At 49.4% G+C, this 15,032-nt stretch overlaps 1 protein-coding gene across 1 annotated transcript in view; it reads left to right on the forward strand.

Annotated features, from left to right (window-relative positions):
* The first annotated feature begins 6,729 nt into the window (after positions 1-6,729).
* ASPP (Ankyrin-repeat, SH3-domain, and Proline-rich-region containing Protein) overlaps positions 6,730-15,032 on the forward strand; it is an 80,258-nt gene continuing 71,955 nt past the window's right edge. The window contains exons 1-2 of the mRNA XM_075674708.1: positions 6,730-7,189; positions 11,037-11,268. Coding sequence (XP_075530823.1) covers positions 7,181-7,189; positions 11,037-11,268 — 241 coding nt within the window. The 5' untranslated portion in view covers positions 6,730-7,180. The remainder of the gene's footprint in view (positions 7,190-11,036; positions 11,269-15,032) is intronic.

Below are 15,032 nucleotides of genomic sequence, written 5' to 3' on the forward strand. Positions count from 1 at the left end.
TTGGCAGGAAGCGTTGCGGCAGCGCTGAACTGGCCAAAATGTCCGCCGCTGTGAACGAAGCCCCGGCGTCCGTTGCATCCGCGCCGGCTATACCGCACGTCGGAGGCGAAACGTAACACCACCCTATTAGAAAACGCCACCCGCTTCCCTGCTGCGCGCGCGCCAATGCTATGACAATTACGAGTTCTCTTCATTCTGATCCATAGAGCTTTCTTTATTATTTGCTGCCATTGGCAAACGTGATTATCCAAGCTGCGGTACTGCCATAAGATTTGGAACGGAATAGAGCACGCTTCACGTCGATTCCTGGCTTCACGATGAAAAAAAAAGAAAGAAGGCCGCGATGAAGCCCGCGCCAGCGGAAGCTTCCGCTACTGTTCGTCTGCCCTCGCAATAGAGGGGATGGATCTGTCGAGGTCACTGGTGCACTATTTCATATTTCTATTGGTACTGCCGTACTAGGCCACCCACAGTGCCGAAATACTGCAGGCTGTAGCGCTCAATACGATTTTGTTTAGAGACGAAGCTTTTGTTGAGGTAATAATATGACTTTGGGCCCTCAAATCACGAATTGCAACGTTTCTTCTATAATTGCTAATTAAGCGGTAATTTTAGATATGTTTATTACTTATCTGCCATATTTTGCACGATACCGAAATCCTAGTGGTCACACGGACACATAACCTTTTAGAATATCGGAAAATAGCCTCACAAAATTCACCTGTTTATAAAGTTCCGTGCCGGTGAAACAACACATTGTATTTGGAACCTGAAGTGGCACAACAAAATGATAAAGAGACGGTTAGCTAGGACTAGGAGACAGCGTTTTTATTCTGCAACGCGGAACTGCTACAAAAATAATCCAAATGATACAAAACTGATAAATAGAGCACGGCATACATACTGATGACTATGAAACTATTTAGCAAATTAATCTTTTTAGCACGCACATTCGTGCAATTATTACGTAGGATGTTGCTAAAGCTGCAGCCTGCTATTCTGCGGCACTACACATCTGGTACATCGGGTAATTCCTTCTAGTTCACTGTACATCGGGTACATGAACTGGGGCTGCTGGCATTCTTGACCATTTGAGCCCAGTCAAGCCGGCGGAAGGAGGAGGGTCTTCAGACATATGTGACACCCCCGCCCCCCAACTGACAACCGGGCATGAACTGGTACGAACAAAGAATGACGTCGATAAATCGACGAACGTTTTGACGGCGACGGCGTGGCGACAATGGGATGACGACACTGAACTGATGGTATTGGTGAAACGACAACACGATGACGATTGCATGGTGACAACGGTTCGACAAGGACAGTGCGTGAGAGAGAGTCGGACGCCGAAGTTGCAGTGATGACGATGAAAGTGACCGCGACGGCACCCCGACGTCGGTGTGACAATGACTGCGTGACGACGACTGTGTGGCAACGATGGAGTGACGACTATGGAATGACAACGGCATGAGGGCAATGAAATGATAAGTGTATGATGCCAATGAGATGACGATGATTGTGTCAAGAAAGCTGTGTGATGACGATGGTGTGTATAGATTGACAAAGGTGCAGTGACAATGATGACGGTCTGACGATGGAGGCATGCTAGTGACTGTTGGGAGATAAAGGCATGACAAGGGTAGCGGTGGTGAAAAGCATTTATTGGGCTATATATACAGAGAGGTGCTCGGGGAGAGACCTCTAGTTGGTCGCGCCCCTTGCAATACTGGGCGGAGTCTCTCATTCCGGGACCCCGTTGGTCTTGGCCGCTACGCAGGTCCGCCGAACTAGGGCTTGTTGGGCCGATAGTTCCTGGCAGCCGAGTAGGGCCGCCTCCCAGTCCTCTCGGGAAGGGGAAGGGGTGATGGGGGGGAGAGAAGGATTTTGCCTGCATGCCCAAACCATGTGGAAGGTGTCGGCCACCTCCCCACAGAAAGAGCAGCGGCCGTCAAAAGAAGGGTCAAAGTGCTTGAGAACCGCCGGGCACAGCAGGGTGTTTGTAAAGAGCCTAAGGAGAGTTCGTTCGCCAGCTTTACCCAGTCCCTTCATAGGAACCGGGTAACGGCGGTGTTCGGCACGATAGTGCTCAGTAATCTCTTTAAAAGAAAGAAGAGGGCTGTGATCTGGGTCAAGGTCCTCCCAAGTGATGCCTGGTGCCCGGTAAGTGAGTGCGCGGGCTGCCTCATGGGCGGCTTCGTTACCTGGCATGCCTTGGTGGCCGGGGACCCATATTATTGAGCGATGAGTTGGACCGCAGTCGCGAACACAGCGGCGAAGAATTTTGTCGGCGAGTGGAGTGACCCATCCCAATTGAAAGTTACGACAGGCTCCACGGGAATCTGTGAGGATGAATTTAGAGTCGGGATGGGAGGCTGCGAGGGCGATCGCCACCTCCTCCGCATGCGTTGAGCTGGGTGCTTTGAACGAGAGGCCGTCCACTTGTCTTTCCTCGTGTATGATTGCAGCCGTGTACCATCCCCCCCCCCTGGAGTGGTTGGGGCCTGCAATATCGACGTAGAAGACGCGTTTCTTAGCGCCATAGTGGCGGTGCAGGGCATCCGCCCGCGCCTGGCGCCGGCCATTATGGTCCTCCTTGTTCATCTTTTGGAAGGGGTGGAACGTAGAGGGCGCTTCTCCACAGTTCGGGCACTCGAACCCTTTCCATCATATGGTGGTCATGTTTAATATGTAACCGGTCTAAGAGGCGGCGACCGGACACTGTCTGGGCGAGACGCGTGTATTGGTTAACGAGATGCGCCTCGCGAAATTCCCGATAGGTGTTTACCACCCCCAACGCGAGAAGACGCGCGTTGGAAGTGGAGATCGGGAGCTCGAGGGCTCTCTTGAACATTTTGCGGAGTACTACCTCCAAGCAATCTTCGTCATGTTTCCGTAAGCGTAGGTATGGGGTCGAGTACAGTACTCTACTAGTTACGAAGGCATGTGTGGGCCGCAACGCATCCTTACTTCGCAACCCTCCTCGCTTGTTGGAAACGCGGCGAACCATCCTGTCCACGTGGTCGCCGACCTTGCGGAGTTTGGCAAGAGTTGTGCCTGCCTTGCGGTGTTGATTAATGAAGAGACCGAGTATTCGAATCTCCTCCACTTCTCGGATGGGGCCACTGGCGAGAGAAAGCTGAACTGAGATTTTGCATTTCAGGAAGTTCGAATATGCACAAATTGAGACTTGGACGGGGAGCATTGTAGGCCGCAGTACGTGGCATAGTTGTCTACTATGCCCGCCGCTGCTTGCAGGCATTCCTCCATCTCTCCTATGTTTCCCGTAGTAGCCCAGATGGTGATGTCGTCGGCGTACAGCGCATGCTGAACACCATCGACACCCGCCAGCTGTGCCGGGAGGTGTGCCATGGCAATGTTAAAAAGAAGCGGGGACAACACAGCGTTTTGTGGTGAGCCCCGTGTTCCCATCACAAATGGGCCGTACTCGGTCTGTTGTAGGCGTATATAGGCCAAGCGGTCCGTTAAGAAATGTTTGATATAGTTGAGTGTACGAGCGCCGCAGTTGGTCTCGCTAAGGTGCTTTAGTATGACGGCGTGCTTAACATTATCAAAGGCACCCTTGAGATCGAGTGCCACGACTATCTTGTCGTTATGTGAGTGTTCTGTGGGTTTGAGGATCTCGTGATGAAGCTGTAAAAGGATGTCTTGTGCCGACTTCGCTTGAAACTTCCACTCCGACGGAGGAGATAGTGGATGAAGGTCTTTTCTCGTTGGTAGCACTTCGTAAACGCCAGCAACGCTCGAACACTTCGGCGGTCAACGGACGCTCCATGAGTTCCGGCGTTTCTGTGCCTACGAATCCTGAAAAGTCCAACCCTCAGCTCTCGCAAGCAGCGGGATCGAAGAAATGGCGGCCCACCGCTATGTCTCGACTCCGCAAAGAAGATTTCACGATTGTCATCAAGCCCAGAGTGACGATCTCCCTGAAGACAGCCCTGCAGAACGGTGAGCTTGGTGCTTTGCTCTCTGCCTATGTAAATCCATCTTCGGTGGACATTCTTAGTGTCTGGCCCATCTGGGACCAGAATATTGTCATTGCCACCACTCAAGACGTCAATGTGGCGAACGCGCTCGCTCGTGAATTTACACTCAATGCTTCGAAAGGCCCCATCCCGGTGGTCGGACACGCCAAAGTCAACGGTGAAGTCTGCAGGGGGATTATTACGGTCCATGAGCAGGAAGCTTCTACCACCCTGAAATCTAAAGTCCAGTGGCGCGGAGGAGAGATAGCCTTCATCCGCAAGCTGGGGAAGTCGACGATTGCCCTGCTCACCTTCGTGGGACACAGAGTACCGCGTTACGTGCACTATAACAGTGTGGTGACTGTGGTGCGCGAATATACGCGGACTATTCCCGCGTGTTTCCGATGCGGCACCATCGGTCACCGTCCGGACTTGTGCCCGAATCCTCAAGACAATCGCTGTGGACACTGCGGCGAAATGGTCGCACTCCTCGAAGACGGCAACATGGCGCCCCACGAGTGCACCCCTTCCTGCATCGTGTGCGTTGGGGCTCATCTTACGGGCTCGCAAAACTGCAAAGCCAAATTTCGACGGCTGCAACAACCGGGCAAGCCGACCGGTCAACGAACCCAACCTCGGACTGCAGTGCCCTCGGGTTCTGACACCACTTCAAAAGCTCCCACGACTAGCAACAAGAGGACGAAAGGTACAACCGGACCAGTGCCACCGGCGGGCACCTTGCCTGGACGTGCCCCCAAGTCACCTCCGTCAACTAACCCGAAAGCATCACGGGATACAGGCGCCCCTACATTCCAAGACGGGGACTTTCCGGCTCTCGAAGGCCCTCCGTCTGGCACACCAAAGAATACGTCTCAGCCCAAGGTAGGCAGCCGGGACGGGCCTCCTCCGCCTCCCCGCACTCCCCTACCTTCTCCCGCACCAAAGATTCCTCCTCATCCCCCCCTTAATTCTGACGTCGCGGACCTCCGCCGCGAGCTCGAGACTCTCCGGGCACAAAATGCTCAACTTAACGCGAAAATTCACGCGCTAGAAACGGCTCGGTCCTCCCCGCCCCCTGCCCATGTAGCTCCGGAACCGATGCAAGTGTTGCAGGCGCACCTGACATCCTCTAGCTCTGACGTGCGTTTCACCGCCCTCGAAAACGCCCTTGCCGAATTAACGGCTCAGATATCAAATTTTGGCCAAATTCAAGACAGCCTTCTCAAGGTGGTCACAGCTACGGTTACGGCCGCCGTGACGGCCAACATTAAGACGTGGCTAGAGTCCCCGGATTTTCCGCCGAACGGGACCCCTCAAAGACGCGAACCGCCCATCAAAATTCACCCGACCCATCGATCTAACCGAACTCTCGGAGGAGCCGGAATCGCTCCAGCTGCAGGTGACGGAACCTGGGCCGGCTCTCCAAGGCGATCTCCCTTCAAATCAACATGACAAGGGCGGCATAATCACGACTGAATGACAACTGTGTAATTGCAATATTAGGACGAAGAAAGACTTACGTCGACGGAACGAAGAAGGCGGTATGACAATGACTGCATGACTACCATAGGATGACGTTACCGTCATCATCATCAGCCTGTCTTATGTCCACTGCAGGACGAAGGCCTCTCCCTGCGATCTCCAATTACCCCTGTCCTGCACCAACCGATTCCAACTAGTGCCCGCGAGTTTCCTCATTTCATCGCTCCACCTAGTCTTCTGCTGTCCTCGACTGCATTTCCCTTCTCTTGGTACCCATTCTGTAACCCTAATGGCCCAACGGTTATCTTACCTGCGCATTGCATGACCTGTCCAGCTCCATTTTTTCTCTTAATGTCCGTTAGAATATCGGCTATACCCGTTTGCTCTCTGATCCGAACCGCTCTCTTTCTTTCTCTTAACGTTATGCCTAGCAATCTTCGTTCCCAGTGGCGTAGCGACGAGGGGGGCCGCGGCGCCATGGGCCCAGGGTGCAAGGGGCCAGTAGGGGGGGGGGGGGTGTCATATACGTCTGAAGACACCCCTCCTTCCGCGGGCTATACCCGGAGGGGGGGGGGGGGGGGCGTGACAGAAGACGTATGGGCCCCGGGTGCCAGACGACCTAGTTACGCCACTGTTCGTTCCATCGTTATTTGCGCGGTCCTTGACTTGTTCTCAAGCTTCTTGGTCAGTCTCCAAGTTGCTGCCCCATATGTCAGCACTGGTAAAATGCACCGATTGTACACCTTCTCGTGGGCGCCAACTCTTTTAAGCGAGACCTAAAACCCATCATTGAATGAGTTTCAGGTCTCGCTTAAAAGTGTTGGCGCTCACGCATTGTTCACTCTTACATTCATGGGACGTTGTTCAGTCTCTGGCAAAACGGAGAAACTCAGAAGACTGTTGTGACGAAAAGTGCATTTGAAAATCGCGCTGCATAGTGCTTTCGGTGGTGAACGCAATTTAAGATCTCTGAGGCTATAGATATTTTTAACTAAGATCTTGAAGGAAAAAAATATCTAACATAAATAAATTTTTTTCAGTATTGTCTTCATTGCATACAACTTGATCTTGTTACCAAAAAAACAAATATTTTGCAGTAACAACAGCCAATCTCGAATGCCATGCTTTTGAGTGCTTAACGTCATTGCTGCTATCTTTCAGAATACCTGCTTTGTGGCGCCAACCACCGACACCACAACAGGTATTTTTATGGGGGCGCCTCAAACCGCAAAAAAAGTTAGCGCAAGATGGCGCAAGTGGCGGCGTAACTGTAAGGATGCAGCGAGACGGTGGTGCAGGGGTGCAGGTGCAGGTTGAGTGCAGCGAAGGTAGCATCCCAAGAACTGCAAACTAAGCAACGCGGGTACGCGAATTATTTCAGCTACTGAACCTGCTCAACTTCGGCCAAGAAAATTATTTTTCTGTCCGGGCCGTCAAGCAGCAAGAAAGAACGAAGGAGTGAGAGTGTGACAAACAAAAATAATGAAGGAGGACTTCCCCCCCTCAAGCATCGACGTGAAGAAACAAAAACGTAAATAGAGCGAGCGAGAAGGAGCAAAGGGCGAAGCCCACGGCCGGAGAAGGAGCGTAGCGCGCCGTTTTCCTGCCGTCCAAGGCGGTGCACGATCTCGCTCGGCGCTCGGGAATGCGGCGGCTATTACCCGCCGTCGCGTTGTCGCCGTGCCAGCGCCTGGCGTGAGAAAAGCCAGCCAGCCATGGTTCTGGTGAGTGTTGAATGCGGCATGATCGCGCGACAACCTGTTGACGCACTCTGGCCCTGAAACCTTTCGTCGGCCGTACTGCTCCACTTTGACGCGCTAGCCTCGCGGCTCTGCGTGAAATCGCTGCGGTGTTGCTTCCGCGCGCCCCGTGCCGAGGACAAGTGGCGGTTACGAGCGCGAGCTGTCTCTCGTGTGCGCTTTGTGACTGTTTTCACGCGTGTTCCGACGAACCGGGCGAACGTGGAGCTTGTGGCCTCGACCGCTCGCTACGAGCGGCCGTCTCAGTGCCGCGAGCAGTTTGAGTGATGGCGAATTCCAGCGGGCGGTCCGGGGAATGGAAAACTTACATTCAAACTTGCTCCACTCCACGCACGCGAGTTCCACGTTCGTGATGTCGAACCAGTCGAAATTTTGGCCTCGGTGAGTGCTGTGTGAGGTTCGAACCTACCCGGTGTGGCATAGGAGAAGCCGATTCAACGCGTCGGTTTCGGGACCGTGCGCTCTGTCGTAGGTGCACGAAGGCGCGCTTGGAGTGGTGTCAAAGTGGGGCTCCGCAGCGGTCGGCCTTCGACCGTCGTCGCTTTGGTAATGCGCCAAACGGGTGTACGCGACAGCTGACTTCAACCAACACGCGAAAATGCGCTCACGTTTTGGGCTTGCCTCGAGCTTGGGACGGAGCCTCAGTTCGAACCAGAGTCAAATATATCATACATCGGTGTTTCCCTCTAAACCAGCAGGAAGATAAGCAACGTTGAAACACGAATCATTGTCACTGTGGGACCTTCAGTTATATAGTTCGGTGGCTGTCGCATCGAATATGCCTTTACATAATTCGCAGGTGGAACTCGCATATTGTTCCACGCAGGTGCAGGTAAAGAAAATAGTTCTGCTGTTATGACATTTACAAATTAATGATTTGCTTGCAGCTAGCACACATTCTAAACTCAATAATCATAGGATTTGATAAAAAAGCATAATTAATTGTTGCAGGCAACGGGCACACGCCATCTGCTTGCAGTCGGATCCATTTTTCAGTGTTGACTCAGTTGCTGAAACTCGGAACTGACCAGACTTGGCAACATAACGAGCTGTTCGCTTATCATTCATTGTTGGTGAGCGCTGTAAATGAGCGGGCTTGCGCCTGTGTGGAAATTTGCAGTAGTGTTCTGCCTTGGCTATGGTGACAGTTAATTATCGCAGGAAGCTCACTATGAATGCTTTATAAAAAGCGAACTTTTTAAATGCCTAACAAACATGGCTCCTCCGTAGTCAGAGTTGGTCTTGACTTTGACGCCAGCTAAATTTGACAAAGTGTCACACGTACAAAACCCTCTGGTCAAGCTTGATGTTGACTACCCTCACTTGATATAAACCAGTGAATGTGCTATGTAATTCCTCATGCATTGTGAAAGTTCTGCCAACAGGTAGTTACATTTTTAACTTGCACTTGTGGCGGTCCTTTTTTTTTCACCCTCACTAAAATGTCACAGAATTTTAGCAACCACTTCCTCTTAGAGTAGACTCTCAGTTGATGTTAGCTTAACTGGATGTAGTGATTCGTGGTACCTAGTTAGCAGCAAGCTTTGGTAAAACTGTTATCTCTGCTTCAAAGATTAAAAGGACTGTCCTGGAAATTCTGAAGCCTTCTTCTTGATTGAGGGAATCGAGAATGCTTGGTCAAATGATTGGAAACAGTTTATCTTTATAACTGTTCCTAACCCAGCAAAACTCATTTCTCTTATTCATTTTTTAGCACTGCTCATCACGCAATCCCACAATTAACAATTAGAAAAGCTTCATCTACCTATCCAATCTTCTTTCAAATGGGTAGGTGTGCATGGATATTCGAAACTGTTGAATAACAAGAAAAATGAAGTCCTATTTCAGTCGGTCTTCACATCAGATAGTCACTATCTGTAAATAGGAACATGCTTTAAACATCTTTCATGTATATTTGGAAACATTAACTGTGCCCAATTGAATATAAAATTGAAGTAAAAGTATGCTAAATATCCCAGAGGTCATAGCACAAACATCAAACATGAGAAATTAGGAATAGAGCAGGCTGCGTCACCCAGGGAGCCATACTTTACCAGTTATAAAGTGATCATTCGCACTGTCGGAAAACTTCCATGCATGCAAGGAAACTACTAGTTTGTTTCTTATACTACATTTGGCGCTTTTCAATAAAACATGCTTCATAACATGTGATGTAATTACAGGAACTTACTAACGTTCGGAATTCTAGGATGTGAACATCTTATGCTAAATCCAAAAACTGCTGTTAATTATGCGCAAACTGTTTGGTGACAATTATTCGATTGACCTCTGGCGCAATTAAATTGTTAATTATGCGCAAACTGTTTGGTGACAATTATTCGATTGACCTCTGGCGCAATTAAATTTGTATTCGATTTTGTCTCAAAAGATACTATATTCGCACACCCCTACACATTGGTAAGTGGCAGTTGATGCACCCTGCCTGTCATGACACCTCTCCTCTGTCACTTTCAGGCACCTTTGTCAGTTGCCAACCTTGAATGGTTGCCTAAGATGACCAGACATTCCAATTTAGGCGGGACACATCGTGCTTTTACCGCCGCAGTCCTGCTGTCATTGTCAGCTTATTGTCCCACTTTGCCTCTCTGGACCCCAAGTCATCTCGAAATGCCTGCTCATATCTGCTCACTGCACCCTCACTGCATAAAAAAATTCACCACTGATTACTATACTTGCTAATGCGAAATTTGAGCATAGCTCTATAGTGTTTTCATTTCACGATATATTGGCTGGTGCACACTGTCACATGCGGTATGTTGTCTCGTGCAGCACATTGCAAATGGAGCGAAGTGTGGCGCGACTGCCTCGCTAATCGCTAGAGCCAGCATGTGGATGACGCGTGAGCGCGATTCACAGGAGCCACTGCCGACAGACCTCCGAGATCACCGGCGCTACTCTGGCGCCATCTCATAGCCATCTTCGCCACACTACACTTCTCTTCTCAACCTTTTGTCATACCCTCCTCCTCCGCCTTCCGCCTTGCATCTTTGATGCCGTGCTGTGCTCCGCATTTGCTCGAATATGCCGACGCTCGCCGCAGGAACAGGCACCCAAGAGCCACGCTCCAATAAGCGTCAACGTATACAGATCTCCTGCTTCTGTGTCGCTGATTGATTCAGTAGGTTCTCAACCAATGCAACCCTTTGCTTCTGGCAGCGAACTCAGTTGTATGACCTCTGCTGTTTGCCAATGCTGATGAGCCGTGAATCTCAGTGTTTCTTTGATACCTTTGCTTACGTCATTAGGACCATATTCTTAGAATCAATTGCTTTTCACTATAGTTTCATGTTCATATGATGTCACATTAACCAGGCTTGGGATGTGCCCAATTTCATTTGTCCAAATGCTGCCACCACATCATTGTGATATCATACTCAGAAGCTTCACTATAGGCGGTGTATTAAGTTAATATACCTTGCAGGCCTCTAGGTGAGGCACTGAGTAAGGGTAGGTTACAAAGTGAAATAAGAGTACAAAGAACTCAATCACACGAACGAGTAACCATTCCAGGAGCAAAGGTGACGTGAACAGGAAACACCACTCTACAATTCTTAATACTAAATACTAGCAGTCAGTGGCATAGACAACGTGCATAATCAGAGCAGCGGCATAAATACAGAAGAGAGGCAAACATGCAAACAAAAGGAGCAAACAGGAATGACAATAAAAAGAAAAATAGCTATACAAGTTGATTCTGAGTGCCACACCTTCATCATGCTGGTTTCAGCATTGTGTATCTTAATGATACTTGTCCACCTCTCAACGCGCCATCTGGTGTCCCCTGATACAGCTTCCACCTCCCACGGCTGGTGACGGGCCAGCCGCCGGGGGCCTGAGCGTGGCGGAGCTGCGTGCAGTAGCTCTGAGGCAACAACAACAGTTGGCATGGCAACAACAGCAGCTGGTGGCCCGTGAGCAGCGGTTGCGGTTCCTGCGACAGGCACCACACGAGCCGCAAGAACTCAAGCTGCGTCGCCTGCGTGCCCAGCTCGACCAGCAGCAGGCCGGCAATGCCAGTCTCGGTACGTGTACGCACTGGGCAGGGTTACCTTTAAGAGGGTCTTGGTCCGTTCTTGTTAAATGAACAACTTGGAAAGCATGTGCAGTTGGCATCAAAAGCTTATAGACCATAGATTCTGACAAAAATCTATTTCTGCAGCCTGGGTACACAGCGTGGTATTTGGATTTCTTGCCTGTACTAATATACGCTAGTTCTGGCATACAGTACTATATTATAAATAGAGTGGGGCAGGCCGTGTGATGTGTCGAGCGGATAACGAGTGATCTCTGAAAATCACAGAATAAGTGCCAAGGAAAGGGTAGCATTGTTGAGGGTGGCAGACATTTAGGGTGGTGTGATTAAATTAAGAAGTCTTTAAGCATAACTTCAAATCAGCTAACCCTAGACAGCCAATTCAAGATTTCTGGGAGAGGCTATCGTCATACATGGACACGTGATAGGCTGATGATGATAATGGTGATGACTAGTGTATATGGAATCTATGCAGTATACGAAAGCTTTACAAACTATAGTCGCAAACTAACTGCTCAGAAATTTGTTTACTGAGACCCCAAACTCTAAACTTTTGACGCTTACTGCACAGTCAACGCCTCCTCTATTTTTCCAATGCCAGTGCAATCGCTCGCTCCAATGTGGGAGCCGTTGGTGCGCTTTAGTTCAGTGAGTTGCCGTGATGTGACACTACCCAGATAGTACGACTGCTCGTGTCATGCGTGTGTCTGAGCTCGGGCCATTGCCGTTCTGCAGGAGAAGCTCTAGAGACTCTCTCCCTGCGTCTGTCAAGTTATCACACATCTGTCAGTCTTCCTCTGACTTCTTTTGTGAGGCGCCACCCATATGGTACTCTCCCCTGTGATCGTAAAGCAGGCACAAACACTAGCCGACGGGGCATAGCAGGAAAGCACGATAGGAAAGGGTGGTGAATGGTCGGATTGGCCGCATCTGGCTGACATTGGAAAAATATAGAGGATGCACTGGCACAGTGCATGAAAGCAGAAAGCCAGTTCAGCACAATGCATGTGTCAACCATCATTCAACAACATTGAGCAAATTTATGCTGCGTAACACTTCTGCGCATACTAGCTCCTATTTGAGACTTTAGGTGCCATAACTTCCAAGCGCAGACATAGACCTCAGTAGTAGTGTGCAAGTGCGGGGGCATAAATAATAACATGCACAAACACAGTGAAACAAAACAAATGCAACAGTTCTTGAATTTTGCCTATAGAATGCACTGGGCTTTGAACATGTGTCATGTTGCAATGGGGGTGCAAAGTATGTGAGAGAAGCTTGAATATTCACCTTGGTTTCCTGCTATTCTGTCCAGTGTCTCTTTTTTTTACTGTTCTAAAGGAATCCAATCCCAGTCGCATCTGCTCTGGGCATTACCCAGCAGTCAACTCTCACAGACTCCCATTCATTCATGGGCAGTACAATTCTGACCTTCCTCTCTTCTTGCTTGAGGTTAGCGTAATGTTCCAGAGAGCCGGGCAAAGGTACCCAATGCCTCCACACAATAGGAGGTCTTCACTTTGACATGGTCAGGTACTGTTGCAAATCATCTGAGCATCAGAGGCTTATTGTGTGCTTGTCTTTTCTGGTTGCAACAGCTTCAGCTCAGTGCAACTTCATCATAGGTCTTGAAAGTTATATTCCACCAGATTTCATTAATTCATCCTTACCTCTAATACCTTCTCTTCATGATACCTACCGCAGTAACTGATATGTTCTTCCACTGCACAGAAAAAGGCAGCATTTTGCTTTTGTGTGATGCATGCTTGCTTTCCAACAATGGAAGGAGTATTTGAAAGAGAGCAGAATGCAAAAATGCGTGTGAAATCTATTGTCTTTTTTTATTCCTTTGCTTAGCTATAGCGAGCAGCAGTTCTGAGCTCCAACTCCTTGATACGTTTTGATACTACTGGGATCATGACAACCTTACGTGACTGCCGTCTTTAATATCAATCAACTAATGATCATCGTCATGCCATCATGATTATGGTAATTGCACCATTGCCATTCCAGCGTAATTTTTGTTGTCATCGTTGCTGCCATGCAGTTGTCATCATAAGGCCGCCCTCTTTGTCATTTCCATTATTGTGCTGCAGTCTTGCAGTTGTCATACCACAGTCATGGTGCCATGCTGTTGTCGCTGTTTAATTATTACTGCCATGCCATGTCATCGTAATGCCTTAATTTTCTTACTGCAGTCATGATTAGTGCCGTGCCGTCATTGCCTTGTCATCACTATCATGCCATTATCACGCTTTGTTGAAACAAAGCATGATGAGCTGACATAATTTTATTGTTTTCCTGCAGCAGAATTCTTGTGTGCTAGTACTTTGATTGAGACCAGAAAGACCCCACTTAGTCAAAACTAATCTGTAGCCCTTCACAGCAGCATCTTTCGTAGCCGCTACATTTCTTTTAGTAAACCTTATCGATTGGTCAAGGTAACTTGCAATATTCTTGGGTAAAGGAGAATCCAATTCAGCATAAGTATGAAACTCCCTTGTTACATCACCAGCTACTCAGCTGTGGGCAAGCAGACGCAGACCCGGCTGGCAGTGAACGAATGTTTATTCTGGCAACGCAGGCCAAAATATATAGCTTAAGGTGGGAAGAAGGTTGAGAGGGAAAGATGATCAGAAACGGCTGCAGCTTGAGCCACCGATAAAAACAAAATAGACATTGAAGTGGCAGAGTTCTGTTTGCAACACTGCTCTCTTCTTAAAAATGGAACAATTGCACTGGCTCGCATTACCTGATAAAACACTTAAGCACTTGTTACGTGTCCGTGGTTGCCACCTCTGCTGGGTAAGCCTGTGGCACTGCAGTCACCCTACTGTCGTGTGGGCTTGTGCTAATGGTTATGTCGTTCTTAGCCACGAAAGTAAGTGAACTCTTGACTAGAGAATTGCGTACCGTTATCCGAGGGAATGGTTCGCGGAACGTCAAATCTGCTGAACATGACGCACAGGCAGCTGATTGTGCGAGCCGTTGTGGCATGTTTGACTGGCACGGGTTCAATCCAGTTTGTCTGTGTGTCCACTGCTACTAAAATAATCTTGCCTGCTATCGGTCCGGCAAAATTGACATGAATCCGTGACCATTTTTTGTGCATTTGCGGCCAGTTGGCTGGTGGCGCTGCAGTCGACATTGGCATGTTTTGAAGACCGTTCGGGCAGCGGGCTGACAGCTCTTCATATTGCGGTCTAGTTAAGCCCACAGAAATTTCGACCTTGTCACTGACTTCATTCCCGACGAGCCATGGTGGGTATCGTGCAACGGTTTCAGAAGTCGGTTCTGCACTTTTTCAGGTGTGATTGCCCAAGTAAGCAAGACAGTGAGATACTGACACCTCTAGCTTACGGTCAAAAAACAGCCGCACAGTTCCCTCCAGGTGTTTCACGCTTTTGGCCCAACCATGCAGTATGTAATGCTTGACCGCAGTTACTGTGGGGTCTGTGGCAATAGCTCCTGCAGTTCCCGTGTTGTGGCCGCACTGTTGTCGAAGTTATCAAGAGCAAGTACATATTCCGGTGGCTCACCCACTTCATCCATCTCCGTAGACCGCAGTGGCAGTCTGCTAAGGGCATCCGAGTTCAGCAGTTTTCTTGGCACGTATTGTAGCTTGTAGTGGTAGCCTCCCAAGTACAGTGCCGAGCGTTGGATATGTGCTGCCACCAGAGTAGGTGTCAGGTGGTCAGACTGCAGCAAACTCAAGAGGGGCTGGTGGTTTATCACGGGGGTAAATTTGTGACC

Source organism: Dermacentor variabilis, chromosome 11 (genome assembly GCF_050947875.1).
Source record: "Dermacentor variabilis isolate Ectoservices chromosome 11, ASM5094787v1, whole genome shotgun sequence".
Lineage (NCBI taxonomy): Eukaryota > Metazoa > Arthropoda > Arachnida > Ixodida > Ixodidae > Dermacentor > Dermacentor variabilis.